We start from the raw sequence: 17,007 nt of genomic DNA on the forward strand, positions 1-17,007 counted from the left end.
CAGCTTGTGCAAACGTATAGTTTAAAGCTGCATGATAAGCATTCGTTTCAATTCCATATTAGGTTTACTTTATATGAATCATATTTGTTCACAAAAGTATAGTGACGATAATATGTGCGACACCTTTTTGCGTTATAAGTAATAGTTTACTATGTAAGTAGGTAGGTGTGATGTAAGCAGTGGATACAATTTTCTATCTCGTCGGGTCAGTTACGTACAAGGCGCGAAGGATGAAAATATGAGGTTAATTACATACAGGTTGATAATATAGGTATGTGTACAAGAAATTTTGCACTTTCTAGAATGTTTGATGGATGGAAAAGTTTTTGTTAGGGATGATAAAGTCATTAATATTAATAACTATCTACATTCAATCAATTTTAATTTAATTGTGTAATATATCTTCATATGTACCTATCCGAAAAGCCACCATCAGCTACATTGCTTAGATGGCGTACCGACCAACTCGAAAAATAACCATTTTGTATGTTGTTAGATAATTTCCCTTATTCTAAAATCACAACCATAATATTATGTACCCATACATGTAGGTACTCAATACCTACACAATTTGTCACAACCATAATATTATGTACCCATACATGTAGGTACTCAATACCTACACAATTTGTCACAACCATAATATTATGTACCCATACATGTAGGTACTCAATACCTACACAATTTGTCACAACCATAATATTATGTACCCATACATGTAGGTACTCAATACCTACACAATTTGTCACAACCATAATATTATGTACCCATACATGTAGGTACTCAATACCTACACAATTTGTCACAACCATAATATTATGTACCCATACATGTAGGTACTCAATACCTACAAAATTTGTCACAACCATAATATTATGTACCCATACATGTAGGTACTCAATACCTACACAATTTGTCACAACCATAATATTATGTACCCATACATGTAGGTACTCAATACCTACACAATTTGTCACAACCATAATATTATGTACCCATACATGTAGGTACTCAATAACTACACAATTTGTCACAACCATAATATTATGTACCCATACATGTAGGTACTCAATACCTACACAATTTGTCACAACCATAATATTATGTACCCATACATGTAGGTACTCAATACCTACACAATTTGTCACAACCATAATATTATGTACCCATACATGTAGGTACTCAATAACTACACAATTTGTCACAACCATAATATTATGTACCCATACATGTAGGTACTCAATACCTACACAATTTGTCACAACCATAATATTATGTACCCATACATGTAGGTACTCAATACCTACACAATTTGTCACAACCATAATATTATGTACCCATACATGTAGGTACTCAATACCTACACAAGTTAGCTGTAATTTATTATTTAAATATCCTTTTACGTGAGCTTTACTAAAGCGTGATGCTTGTTAAAAATGTTAATTACATTCACGCCCTAATTATATTATTTTACGTATTTCCAAGGTGTGGATATAATTTTGATGGTCTAGAATCGTGATCTTACTTGCGTGTTCTTCCAAAACTAGAATTAGGTATGTACATATAGATACTTACAGGTATCTAAACCTAAGTTACAATACCTTTAATTATATATATAAAACTCAAAGGTGACTGATATAGTGATCTATCAAGTATCAACACACAGCCCATACCACTGGACGTATCGGGCTGAAATTTGGCATGCAGGTAGATGTTAGGACGTAGGCACTAGGCATCCGCTAAGAAAGGATTTCCCGAAATTCTTGCGGGAACGGGGAAAAACGGGGATGCACGTACAAAGTCGTGGGCGGAAGCTAGATATAATAAATCGTTAAAACTTAAAATATATCGTAGCTGTAGGTATGATATTTTCCCTATTTTATGCTTGCCTAGTAGCAAGGGATTCACAAGCAGTTCCACATAGCTGCACTTCAGTGTTATTAATATGTGTAATTCAATGCAATTACAATATGTCCGCGTACCTATATGTATCCACCTACTGACTCTTCATAATATTACAGAAATTGTATTTCCCATTTAAAAAGGTAGACTGCTGCCGAACTAAGATAGTCTGTGGTCATACAGCATGTAAAGAAAGAAAAATAACATATTTACGTAGTTTACAATAATTGAGACGGCTATGATAAATTAATAAAATTGAATAATATAAAATACATGTGGATAATTCAGCCATTTCTTACAATTCACATCTAGTAGGTATACGCTTTAAATAACTTAATGCTTCCATAATATTTATTCTACATTTATATTCAAAGTTCTAATCAAAACTAGTCGTGCACTATAAACTAGCTTGTAATTAAAACGGCTCACATTAATTAGTAAGGTAGTTCTTTGTTTACATTATTGTATATTTTTTTACTCGTAATGTTTTGGTTGAAGTGTCGATAATGACTATTTTTGGAATGGCAATGTCGACTTCTTTCCAATGCGTACAGTGTATATATAAACTTAAAAAAAAAAAATATATATATATTTATTTTAAGCACGAATACGTCACGATATTCAAAACAGATATGTTTTTACAAGTATTCTTGTAATGAGAGCGTAGCTATAAGTGCCTAATCATTTTGTATACTTGTATTGAGAATAAGCATAGGTAATTGTTTTAATAATCTATGAACAAATAGAATATATAGCCCTATCAAGTATATACGTGACTGAGTCGATATTGATAAGACTGTGTAGGTACACGAATCTGTCGAAATATTCTATCTTTTACCATAAATTGCTCAAAATTAAAATATGAACATTATTATTTGACTTGGAGGTTATTGAATTTGAGATCTCTCAGATTTGAATATGCTTCTATTTGTTATGATTTCCAAATGTATAATTAATCATACAGATATCAACAAATAAATGCATTATAAAGTTTATACAATGTAATGAAATCGTATGCATAAACACGAAACGGTAATAAAATGTATTCATTTATAACATGTTAGTCTGCGTCAACGCATTCGTTATTTTGCTCAGCAATAATGAATTGCAATATATTTGTACTAGCGATGGTAATGCCAAATAAAAATAAGCGGATTTCGTATTTATTTTTACTTCCAGGATAAGTGCATTTAATTTAAATTTCTACATAAATAAACTCACAATTGCATTTAAAACTGAGGCGTGGTAAGGCTGTAATTTAACTTCAAGGATACATACAATAATTCTACATAAATAATAATGTATAAACGCGGCATGTGCAACCATCTACAGATGTTATTGCGTCAAAGAGCTTCAGCAGGTGTCCCTTGAACCCGCTGGCCTTTAAAACTTACACTGCACATTGCCTACGTAGTGCCCTATTCAGGTGTGTTTTTTTTAATCCTGAAATTTGAGAAAACATTGCCCTCAGCTGATAAACGAGCCGGTTTGGCCAGTTTTGTGGACATCGCCGAGGGATATGGACGTGAAGGAGGCGCTTTTTGTTTATCTCCTGTGCAAGAGCATACGGAAAGTAATGCGGTTTTCATGTTTTGTGCGTGTGTGCGTGTTTGTGACGTGTTGCAGCTGTATGGTGGTGTGTGTTTGTGTGTCAGAAAGTGAACATGTGTGAAGGATGCGACCGTTGGAGTAAACAGATAAGCAAACGTAGTTCCTTGAATAGTAACTTACTTTCACTCTTTATGCGAAGTCACGATCTTGTAGGACCGAATGAATGGCTTGCAATGGCATTTTCTCTTTCAAATTATTTCTGCATAGATTTATTTGACAGTTGATTCAAGGTTTTTGCTCGTACTGATCGTACACGACCTAGATTTAGTTCGTATTTTAGGTCTGTCAGCCATATTTGAATCGTCCTTAATGTTTTATTTAAAATTGAATGTAGGTAATGCTATCTCAAGTCGAACAAAGAAAATGAAAGCGATAGCTTGTAAATGCAATTGGCGACACAAAACAACCGAGAAACATAACATAAAACATAAAGTTTTTGGTTAATTTAATCAAAATTGTTATTACTAGGTACTTGTATTTGCATTTAATTACCTAGATTACTAGCATCTCGTCCTGCCTCAGTCCCAGTTGCATTGGGATAAAAACTGAAAAATAAAGCCCTTTTTCTTTCAGGAATAATGTACGGTCTAGCTATTGTTGTGAAGGTGTTTGGTTAGGTAACGTTTTCAATTAAAAACAAATAAACGAAAAACAAATTTCTCCTCTTCATTATGTACAGATGCGGTTAAAACATAGATACAAACGGTGTCATGTATCCTATTATTTCTCCTAACCCTTACTCGTCACAAAATACCTATAACTATGGTAGTAACTCAAGAACCTAAATGTCAAACGACTCAATCAACTTCCAGGCCTTGCGTAGAAGTTGGAACCCTACACGTGGACACGTGTCACGATTTATTTCACTCGACTGAGAATCCGTATTACTTCGTAATGAAATTAATTAAATATCAAGTCAGAAATAGGTAGCTATTTATGTTTGTAATGCTGTTTAGATGATGAATGAATGTGGACTGTTGTAGGTGTTCAAAAGAAAATATGACTGCTATTGTTTTAGCTTTTAAAATATTGTATCACGATAAGAGTTGAAAATGACACGATTTTTGGGAAAAACTGAATTTTCCGCCAATGTTGCAATACGCAAGTTGCTTTTGTTGATTTAATTTTGTTGACTGTTTCGAAATATTCTGAAAAAATATAGCCTGCACGTAAATAGATTGTATGTATCTTGCACAATAAATTTATCAAAGAGATACAGACTTGTTTTTTTTCGTATTCTTTATGCCGAGGAAAACCTGTTGGTGCGTCACGTAGTGTAAGCGATACAATGCTCGTATTATTTACATAAAGTTATAGGTACCTTTGTTGCCAACCGCTAAAAGTATTAAACTCGAAGCTGAAATAGTTGTTTGAAACTTTGGGTCTATCTAGCGATTACCTATATTTGCGGGTATTTCAATATTTTAATTGATTATAAATAAGCAATCTTAGAATCGAATCTGACTCATTATAGTAATTATAACTATGCTTATTGCTTATAATAACTGTTGGACTTAACGTTTCTTGAAGCTCTTTTCTAGAAGCACTATAACTATTGTAACCAACCATAATATTATCATTCCTATAAGTATTTTTCTATCTTCTTTTGTATCTACTTCTCTAATAGGGATTGTTGGTGTAGTAACTTCTGTGGAAAGTCAAGCAATTCTGCCTATATCCTGCCACTAAAAACAACATCATCTGATGACTATAAGCTATAACTTTTATCTCTTTTGTTCCAGAGGGACGACCGTTCACTGCTAGCGCAATTCTTCTTCGCTGACGATGCCCTAAACATGATAGCTGCTGAGCTGGACTCGTTCGACGGCCGCAAGGACCCCGACAGGTGCTCCACTCTCGTCAATCAGCTGCGGCATGCACAGGTAAGGGAATCTAAAATAAACAGAGAATCTATACTTTTATAAAAATCGTATCTAAAGGATACAGAGTGTCTTATGCTCCTTAGTATTACGGCAATCTTTCAAAGGATAGCTGATGGCATTACTGGTCATCTATACAATATAGGAGTTTTAGAAGCTAATAAAAAACACCATGTATATTATAAGCTATAGTTTAAGAACAGATTTGAGATTATTTGAGTTGTGCAATATTAATATTATACCTGACCATATTATAAGTATGTAAGAAATATAGGCAGTTATTGCTTTATTGTGACGTATTGATGTACTAGCTTTTCGGCCGCGGTTTCGCCTAACTGGTCAAAGTAAATTCCCATGGGAATGAGATGTTTCATGTTTCACACTTTCGCTGCGGTAAAAGAGCCTTTACTTAAATTCCTAACTATGTATCTAGCCGCAAATGATACCATGAAATTGCTTCTAAAACACGTGAAAAAAAAGCAAGTTGCATGGAATATTGTAAGCATCTATACATATAATAAATCTGTAGAAGGGTCAATTCTGTACATTGAAAATATTGAAAAAATAAATAGCAGGGGGTGTTACTGGATCGATACCAAACCCAAATATGTGATTAAAAAATTTTTTGTCTATCTGTCTGTCTGTCTGTCTGTCTGTCTGTCTGTATGTGAAGACATCACGTGAAAACTACCGGTTCGATTTCGATGAAACTTGGTATAATTATACCTTATTATCCTGGGCGTAAAATAGGATACTTTTTATCCTGGAAAAATACGTAGAAAAAAAAATCTTAATTTTTCAGTTATCCATAGACGTTGTTCTGTAGAACTGCGAACACACGTTGCGTATTATTATAGGCCTAGCCGTATTTGGGTCAGATAGATATTTATAAGATGTCATTGTCAGAGTTACTCAAAATGGAGAAATAAACCATCCACGCGAAGACCGACATCCGCATTCCGCGCGGACGGAGTCGCGGGCGAAAGCTAGTTTTAAATAAAGATGAGTCTCTCGTAGCAATACGTAGGACAAATTTTAAAGAGAGACTTTTTAGACTGAGGAATCAAAATATAAAAATTAACTTTAAATGTAAAAGACCTTTAAGTGTGTTTGCAACGTAAATAGATATCCTGTATATTACATGCTATAGTTTAATAACAGGCTTAAAAGTTGTGAAATATTACCTCATTTCTTTACATATTATGTTGAGATCTATAATTTACTATTGACTAATCGCTAAAGAAATGAATGTAGGTGATATTATAGTTGTAGCTGATGTAAAATGGGCCAATTCATTAATAAACTATTACCTAGGTATTACCACAGAATACTTAATAGTAGCTATCGTATTACTCAAAATTATGAATATTTAGGTAGGTATGTTAGTTTACTTTAGATAGATATCGATATTTTAAATATATCACATCGATGCTTGTTTTTAAAGTTTCGCTTGAACTTAGCGTTTCTCTTCTACGAGTATTAAATAATTAAGTTTTGCTGTACCTATAAACAATACGAGTAGGTAACCAACCACCAAGAACACAACCAAGGGTACAAAATAAAAATGCTTTCTGACTCGAGCGAGGACAAAATTATCGTTCTTTTATTTAATATTATTATAACGAAACAGCTGTGGCCATATCATGTAAATAAATACAATATTTTTTTCGCCGAAAACTTGACAAACGCATAATCTAGGGTACGTGATTCATATGCAATATCGCGAGCGCACGGATAAATCGCTGTGCGAATTATAAATCATTTACGGTGTTAAAGTGGAATTATAAAGTATATAATTAGTTTAATATTATAATATAGACTCAGTGCGGCATCAGTGAACAGTTTTTGTGCAATAATATCACATGTTTTATGCAGTTTTAGATTGTTAAAATAAAATTTACATGAAGGAATTAACAACATTCGAACAGTTGAAGTGTTAATCATTAAAACGCGTAAGCGACGCGTTTTGCACGGCGCTTAAGACCTTTTTCTCGCCACCGACCACTGTTTCGTATTAACGTTCGCAATACCATTTTACATTTTACCCTGTTTTGTATTGGCAAAATACTATCAAACGCTGGATTCAAACATCTATTATAATATTATAAAAGGAATAGTAACCGAATTAAAATGCCTTCAAAAAATTGTTCTGGTTGCATGAAAGTTATAAAAAGCAGAGAGGGCTTGCAGTGCTTTGCTTGTAACGAATGGTATGATTTATTATGCGCGAATATATCTGATAAACGATATAAATTAATGTCTATTGAAAATAGGAATTTGTGGAAATGTCCAGTATGTATTAACAGACTACCTAAAAAAGATAATACGAACACCCCTGCCAGATCGACTCGGGACTTGAGCCCAACAACTACAGCTCAAACAAATTTAATTAATTCGCCCACTGTACCAAGCGAAGCACAGCGCTCCGAAACACAAGTAGAACATAATACATTACTAAAAGATATCACGGGAGGTAAGCTGAGGGACATCATTAGACAAGAAATTGATCAAGCATTTCGGGATTCAATAAAAAATATTATTAACGAACACTTTGGCAAAATAAACGAATTAATATCTACTTTTCAAGATTCTTTATCATTCTTCAACGAGCGTTATGAGCAAATGAAATCAACTTTGGAAGAAAAATGTCGCACGATAAATAAGCTTGAAATGGACAATATTAAATTAGTTCAGTCAGTAAATGATATGAAGAAAAGTCTTAACACTATCGAACAACACGCCCGATCGAGTAACATTGAATTGCAATGCGTACCGGAACACCGTAACGAAAATCTAATAAACACAGTCCTTCAACTTAGTAAAGTTATTAAATGTGAAATTAAGGATACAGATATTCTTTTATGTACAAGGGTTGCTAAACTGAATACACAGAGTTCTAGGCCACGTTCTATCATTGCGAAATTCAGTAGCCCAAGATTACGCGACACATTTTTAGCTGCGTCATCCATATTTAATAAGAAAAAGGATATCACAGAGAAGTTAAATACCAGCCATTTAGGAATTGCAGCTAATCCCCCATCACCTGTATATGTCACTGAGCATCTTTCACCGACCAACAAAACCATTTACGCGGCTGCCAGACTTAAGTCTAAGGAACAGCATTATAAATTTGTTTGGGTGCGTAATGGAAAAGTTTTCATGAAGAAGGACGAAACGTCAAACACCATTTTTATAGATAGCTTAGAAAAACTTTCCTCATTGTCGTCGTAGTATAGTTTTTTTTTTTTTTTGTAAAATTGTTACAATCTGGACATATTCTTGTGCTTTAAATTGTATAACATTCAACTCGATTAAGCTTTACTACCAAAATACTAGAGGCCTTCGTGGAAGTCTTGCTAAGGTGCGTCAACATGTACAGTCTGAGGATTACGATGTATACATATTTACGGAAACGTGGCTTTGTAGCGGCATCTTTGACTCTGAAATATTTGATGGTAAGTTCACGGTTTATCGTAGAGATAGGGAAACATCTCCTCTCTTTCGACATAAAAGTATAGGTGGAGGAGTTCTGGTAGCGGTATCTAGTAAACTCGTTTCATCGCGTATGCATACCTGGGAGAGCAACTGTGAAGATTTGTGGGTCACAATTGAGTTGCATTCGACAAAATCAAATGGGCACAGTTTGCTCAGGCTTTGCGCTGTCTACTTAGCCCCTCCAATTCGGAGTGATATGTTTGATCATTTCATTGACAATTGCCATGCTGTGTTGGAGAGATCTTGTGATAATCCCACATTGATAGTGGGCGACTTCAACTTGTCCGGTATTGACTGGGTAGCGGAAGATAGGGTTCCATACTTAATTACCTCGGACACAAGTACGGGCTATCTCAAAGACCGCTTGGCCGATTTTAGTGCATTGCATAATCTTCAACAATACAACAATATACGAAATTCTCAAAACAAAATTCTTGATCTTATACTTTCTAATATTGCTGAAATACGCGTTACTAATAGTTCTAACCCTGTTCGTGAAGTAGATAAGTTTCATCCGCCGTTGGATATAATACCAATTATAAGACCAAAAATTAATAAGACCATGCCGAGGAAAAAGTTCCAATTCCATAAGGCAAATTACGACGAAATTAATAAAATGCTTAAGAATATAAACTGGAATATGGAGCTTTGTCCTACGGAAGACGTAGATGTCATGGTGGATAAATTTTATGGTATAATTCAAAGCATAATTCAAAAATGTGTCCCTGAAGTTAAGAGTTGTGGAAGTAAATATCCCCCTTGGTATTCATTTAGACTTATAAAATTACTGAATAAAAAGCATAACTTACATAAAAGAATAAAAAAATACAATAACCCTTTAGATATAATTGAATTTAAATATTTGCGTAAAGAATCAATGTTATTAACAAAAGAATGCTACACTAATTACTTAAAAAATATTGAAAAATCTATAAAGAACCATCCCAAATATTTCTGGACACATGTCAAAAACTTGAGGAAGGGAAGTCTTTCTTATCCTTCCACCATGTCACTTGGTAATGAGTCTAGTAGTAACCCAAAAGATATATGTGATCTATTTGCTAAGTATTTCTCCTCTGTCTTCAATCCTACACAACACATGGACTACAAATCTATATCTTCACCCAATGCATCCATCGTAGCTTCTGGGCTCAGTACATTTTCAATACCAGGCCATACAATTAAAAAAGCACTACTGGCCCTGGACTCGAGCAAAGGCCCAGGTCCAGACAATATCCCACCTATATTTCTTTCGCGTTGTGCAGACGGGCTGTCCGTTCCACTGTCACTGATCTTTAATACCTCGCTAAACAATGGTTTGTTTCCATCAGTTTGGAAACAAGCTCGAATTGTTCCCATTTTTAAGAGTGGCAATCGTGACCTCATTTCAAATTATCGCCCAATCTCCATTCTTTCCACCTTGTCAAAGGTTTTTGAGTCAATGGTTTATAATGTACTCTACAAGCATCTTCATAGTCTTCTCTCTGATTCCCAACATGGTTTCATGGCTAAAAAGTCTACAAATACAAATCTTGTCTCATATGTAACTTGCCTTATTGCGGCAGTTGATCAGGGTTACCAAGTCGACGCAATTTATACTGATTTCTCAAAGGCTTTTGACAAGGTAAACCATTCAATTTTAGCACAGAAATTGGAACTGCTTGGAGTGTCTTCCACCGTCTTGAATTGGTGCAAATCATACTTAGATACCAGGCCATCATCTGTTGTTCTCAATGGTTGTCAATCAGAAAGTTATATTGCAACTTCAGGTATTCCTCAGGGCTCGAATTTAGGGCCCTTATTTTTCAATGTTTTCATTAATGACATGCCAGATGTATTCAAACACTCTATTCCATACCTTTTTGCAGATGATCTCAAATTAATTCGTGTAATTCATTCAGAAACAGATCCAAATTTACTTCAATTAGATCTGGAAAAATTAAATGAGTGGTGTGTTTGTAATATGATGCTCCTAAATTGTGATAAATGCTACCACATAAAATTCACCCGCAACCGCAAGATCATAAAGTCTTCATACAATATTCACGGTTCATCGTTGCAAGAGGTTAAGGTAGTCCGCGATCTAGGAGTTTACCTTGATGCACAATTGCGTTTTACATCTCACTATGACAACATATTGGCTGCAGCATATCGCTCGCTTGGCTTCATCTTACGGTGCTCCAAAGAATTCAAGGATCCTAAAACAGCGCTTGTACTTTACAACAGCTTCGTTCGTAGTCGTCTGGAGTATTGTTGTACAGTCTGGAACCCAACTTATCAAACGCATATAAATCGGATCGAGCGTTTACAAAAATTACTGGTCCGTTGTCTAGCATTCAGAACTGGAATTGGTAAAACTTGCACAAGTTATCTGGACAGACTCAATAACTTCAAGATGTTGAGCTTAAAAACTCGACGGACAATGTTAGATATAGTTTTCTTATATAAAATAATCAATAACAATATTGATTCTCCTGAATTATTGGGCAGAATATGTATAAATGTCCCCGCCAGGATCCCTCGATATCCCTGCGCTATTCTCAGAACTCCTCCATTTCGAACAAACTTAGGGAAGCATTCCCCAATAGTTAGACTTACCCATGAGTACAACGTTGTTGCAGCAAAGTCGCGTGAAATTGATATTTTTCACAATTCACTTGCGGTATTCAAGCGTATTCTTTATAATCATTTCAATGAAACATGTCAACACAATAAATAAAATTTAAATACCTATGTAATAATAATAATAGTAGTCAGCGTTAGTCCTTTAATTACTAATATTATTAAAAACGATATTATTGCAAATTTTAATTTGGATCCACTTTGGATGTAGTATTTCAATTATTGTTTAGCTTTTTGGTGTATAATTGCAAACATTCCTGCATCAGAAATTGTAATTCATCTTTCTTTTTTCATTTTTTCATTAAACTAACATGATATTATTGTTATCCGTTTAAATATACGATTGTTGTAATTTCCTATAAGTAAAGAAACATATTGTTATAGTACGATTAGCAATTTTAGTATTAAGAGTCTGTAAATTATGTTTTCTTTGTTGGAAATTCCTAATAAAAATAAAATAAAATAAAATAAATATATATAACTATTAAATGGGCGTGAGGTTAAAATAAACATCATTCTAATTGTTTTATAATTGGAGTGTAATGTTGGCCTTTGTTCTCTAAACGGTTGTGCGATTACAAGAAAGATGAACCTTTCAATATAAGAACAGTATTATGTGCTCTTATGTTACATTGTTTAATTTATATACATACAAAATTTTGATTTGGTTCGATATTGTCGTTACAGCAGATGTATACGGACCGTAGTATTTTGTTGTTAATTTAAACAGTTGTTAAGTTTATATGGGATAGGAATGTAATATGCATGTAAAATGATGCGTAGTACGGGAGAAAACAAAAAAATCCTCTATCGCTCGGGATTAATGTGGCTTTCTGTGGTGGAAAAGCATTTGAATCCGCGAATAAAAAAAAATCCGTCTTGTAATATAAGGCAGCTAAAATGAACAGCAGTCATCTCAGAAATATTAGTAGATCTAGGTATTATTTTTATATTCTTATGTAATACGTACTAAGTTTTTAAGGTTCTCAGCTTTTATCAAAGCTCTCATGCTCTCGTTGCTTTGAAGTGCTCTTGACCTGGCTTTTTTTGGATAACGTCGCCCATTTTAGAATAACATTCGTCTAGGTCATACTTTTCTAAATGGACATATTTTGATATGAATGTGACTTGTCACTTGCTATGTGGTTTTCAGAAAAACGGGAATCTTTTTATTGTAATTGTAACTTTTTGAATATTTCGTCACCAAATCTACCATAATATAGTAAGCATGATTATCTGGCGGTTAGTAAGCACTTTACTAGTCTATGTACTAACTTTATTTATTTTATAAATCTTTCAATAATCTATGAAATATATCAAATGTCTGCAAAAATATTTAAATCCGTTATGTACCTACCATTCAATCATTATCACTCACAAATTGTAATAATATATGCGTTTTCAATATTTTGTACAGATTATAGTAGAGCCATTTTAATAGGCAACATTTGACAGTTCAACAAAATTCAACAACGTAACCTAGTAACGACGACATAGAATAACATGATATTTCGTTTTGTTAGAACTGCACATTTGCTTAACTTTTTTAAATTACGATTACATATTTATAATAATAATGACCAATACAAGTAATTTTAAGATTTCATTTTACTGATTAACCATTCTAAACATAATAAACAATTTCTGAATTGAAGAACTGACGTCGTTACAATTTTGTGTCAATAAACCTTTTTTCTTTTTAAATACCAGAGATGTTACTCTAAAAATCGAAATCTGACATCTAGAATCGAATGCATTGATTACTTGTGAATAAAAATCATCATAAATTAATAAATTCGATTGACAAATGTTTCAAATCCGTATCGATTAATTCACTTTAATCGATGTTTTTATGCAAGTTACATCTCTTCGAAGATAAAATTGATAGACGTCAAATGTTGCCTATTAAATTGGCTCGACTATAAGACGAAATTAGCGCCTCATAGGTACCTATTCCGTGTTAACAAAAAATTCGTGATCAAATAATTTTTGTATGGATATGATATAGGATAAACTATCGCACCTCGAATGTTTGTGTGATTGTGTGATTCATACTGGAGGTCGTGGTAATATAACAATGGTAAGCATAGCTCGTGGTTTTGTGCATTTATGTCATGTTTATTATTTTGGAATTAAGGTTAACTATTGTACTATAGAGCGTCATTTGTTTTGATTATGCGGAACGTAGCGGTATCAACTGAAATAGGTAGAAGAATTTTGTTTAGTACTTAGATGTTATTTTCAAGAAAGTTAACTTTTACAAAAAAGCCTTTTTTGTGAATTGTAAAATGCACCGTTTATGATTGAATTTATGGTAAGTGTAAAGTTAAGTAAGTCTAGATTTTTCAATACTGCAGTAGGTACTTAGGATTAAGAGCAATCAGTCAGTAGGAAATTATTTAAGTAAATAGTATACAAACTTTTAAATTGTATTTAAATAAGATTACTTATTATATATTGTGAATCGAGATAACATAGCCTATAATATGTTCTCAGTTTCTCACTCCGCATATAAAATACATTGAGCATAACTCACTTAAAACGACAATTGAGTAAACAATATTAGGGGCCATCCATTAATCACGTGATGATTTTTTTGGTATTTTTTGACCCCCCCTCCCCCCTCCCCTCTATATCACGTGTATTTTTTCGTACCTGCAAAGAATCAATTTTTTATTTATAAAAAATACTGGTATAAGTATCATCTAATTTTAAAGACATTTTTATCATGTATTTTACATGTATTTTATTTATCATGTAAATTAAAGACTGCTTCACTAAACGTTCAGAGATAGACAGAAAGATTGCAGTTTGTTTTTGAATGACATAAAAATAATGAAAGATATGCGAAAAAGTTGTACGCGTTTGACTAAAAATAAATACATGTAACGCCGCTTTTCGGTTGAGTATCGCGCGCTTGTCGAAAAATATATACACGTGATATATTACTTTACCCTCCCTCCCACTTGTGATATTACGTGATGTTTTGATGGACCCCTCCCCCCCCTTTCGAGCCTCACGTAATTAATGGACAGCCCCTTATCGACTGATGCTTCGTTAGCGAAATTTCACCACACAGCAGATTCGAAACTCGACGTCCGAACTAATGAGTCATTATAAACTTTTGAGCTTATCCGATACATATATATATTTGAGCATGTATCATATGTTATTAACTCACGATAGGTATACATTTTATAACTTTCTTTTAATTGGAATTAAATTTTTTCCACCTCCGGCTACGTTCTCGTGAACTATTTGGTTTTGTTGTTCCGGATAATCATATTAACTATATGATAATTGCAAATTAAGTAATGACTCACTGATCAGATGAATGACCTACATAGTGATCACTAGACATCGGATTATATGCATTTGCATATTTGCATATGCAAATGCATAAAACTCTCTAATTACGGCGTTAGTGCATATTTTAGCCTTTTTCCCCAATCGTGCATATTTCGTTAAGTAGCAGGAGTTTTGAATGGTCGACTAACCTTTAATAGCCAATCAGAACGGTCAGCGAGTAAACAAACCCTATTTTGGCATGGTAAAATGGCGAAAAATTACAAAATGGGCTCCATTTTAAGTAAATTTTGAGCCATTCAAAATAGGGCTAGTTTATACCCTTTCGGGACTAAAAACTTAAAACACGGGTTGTATTCCAAAAAAAATGTTGTGTGGTTTTATGAAACCACGGTAAAAGTGAAACTTTTTTTCACACTATAGACATTTAACTAAAAATTATCGTACGTATCGTGCGTCACGCGACATGCGCTACACAGACCAAAAAGTTTGAGACGATGTAATAAAAGTTTCACTTTAAAAAGGGCTAGATTTAGCCTGGAAAGGTCTAATGTGGCAACACTGGGCTCGCGGGTGACAAACGTCACAAATTTGCGCTCGAAAATTAGGTAAAAATGCTTAATTGTATATTGGAACAAAAACTATACTTAATTTCAAGAAAATTTCACTGTTTTTGTACTATCTTCGATTTAAATATATAAAATAATAAAGGTTTTTTTATTTTCTATTGTGCATATTTTAGGCATATCAGTTGTTTTTAGTGCATATTTCGGCCTTTTTTAGTGCATATTTGCATGCATATTTTGGCATTTTGTTAGTGCATATAATCCGATGTCTAGTGATCACACAAGTAAGAGTATATACCTATGTATTTGCGCTTAACGAATTCTGTGTATTATGTAAAAATTATTTGTATATAACATTTTAAATTTTTGAAGTCACATGTTACTTTCATAATATCGAAATTTTAGCAATCACACGTATTATTCGGAACCGGTTTCTCCATTCGGTTCCATTTTTCCATTAGAGTACCTTGCCCTCGAATCTCGATGTTGTTATTTGCGTTGTGTTTAAAATTTAAATGTTTATACTATAACAGGATTTCCTCGTGGACATGAATATTTATTTTGTTCGATCGTTTAATATGTCTCAAGTAAGCCATGCTATAAAAATAAATGCATAAGAAGTGCGTAAGATTGTCCGACGTTTTAAAACATTTTGAAGTCTCATGTGTAATGTTTTTACGTGAATGATGACGTCATATTTTGAGCCAAAAATGATAGATTATGTCTTTACTTGGATGACCAACGACGGGTTACGGTCGACGTACAGATAAATCAAAATGAGTCGTTGTGTATTTGATGGTAAATGCTGTAAAATATACCTACAGAAGGTAAATAAACTCGTGAAGAGTCGTGGAATATAAGATTAAAGATACGACGGTTTCTTTTATTATATTTGTGTTGGGTTTTAACTTTTAACCCACATCTTAGCTTTACATCAGGCGAGATAGTGGTCAAGCGCTTCCTTATCTACAACAAAAAAAAAAAAGACTAGTTATCATCGATATCTAAATTTGTTAGACGATAATAATTGTGGCTTAGTGGTTAAATTCTCTAACTAACAACGTCCGAAGAAACCGTTATCGACTAACCGAAATACATATATTATGTATAGGTACAATACATTCTTATATCTAAGTAAGTAGTTAAATAATAAAGCTTGTCTTATTATTTAATTAGAATGTGTTCTGTGTTATATTAAATGTAAACAAATAAAATATAAATCCGATTAAACATAAATAAATTCTTATAAATCAAGCTAAGTTATAGGTATATACGCTCTAACAGCAGACAGATAGACAAATGGGTTTTTGTATGTGTTTTATTATATACTAGCTGCTCCGCGCGGTTTCACCCCCGTGGCTCCACTCCTGTTGCCCGTAGCGTGATGAAATATAGCCTTTAACCTTCCTCGATAAATGGGCTATCTAACACCGAAAGAATTTTTCAAATCGGACCAGTAGTTCCCGAGATTAGTGCGTTCAAACAAACAAACAAACTCTTCAGCTTTATAATATTAGTATAGATACGTAATTTAACATACATAATTTAGATGTCGATTTTAATATCTCCCTCTGTATTTTCGTATAATGAAAAATCCCCGAGGTAGTGATAAGGATTTATTTATA

General features: G+C 33.5%; 1 protein-coding gene across 2 annotated transcripts in view; it reads left to right on the forward strand.

Annotated features, from left to right (window-relative positions):
* Positions 1 to 3,309: 3,309 nt before the first annotated feature.
* Positions 3,310 to 17,007, forward strand: part of LOC123702681 (lateral signaling target protein 2 homolog) — a 31,531-nt gene continuing 17,833 nt past the window's right edge. Inside the window, exons 1-2 of one of the 2 annotated variants that reach the window (XM_045650458.1) lie at positions 3,310 to 3,328; positions 5,256 to 5,396. In XM_045650458.1, the coding sequence (XP_045506414.1) occupies positions 5,310 to 5,396 (87 nt within the window). In that variant the 5' untranslated portion in view covers positions 3,310 to 3,328; positions 5,256 to 5,309. Of the gene's footprint in view, positions 3,329 to 3,393; positions 3,476 to 5,255; positions 5,397 to 17,007 lie in introns of those variants that run through there. The other variant, XM_045650457.1, reaches the window with a different exon arrangement.

This window comes from Colias croceus, chromosome 24 (assembly GCF_905220415.1).
Source record: "Colias croceus chromosome 24, ilColCroc2.1".
NCBI classification, from domain to species: domain Eukaryota; kingdom Metazoa; phylum Arthropoda; class Insecta; order Lepidoptera; family Pieridae; genus Colias; species Colias croceus.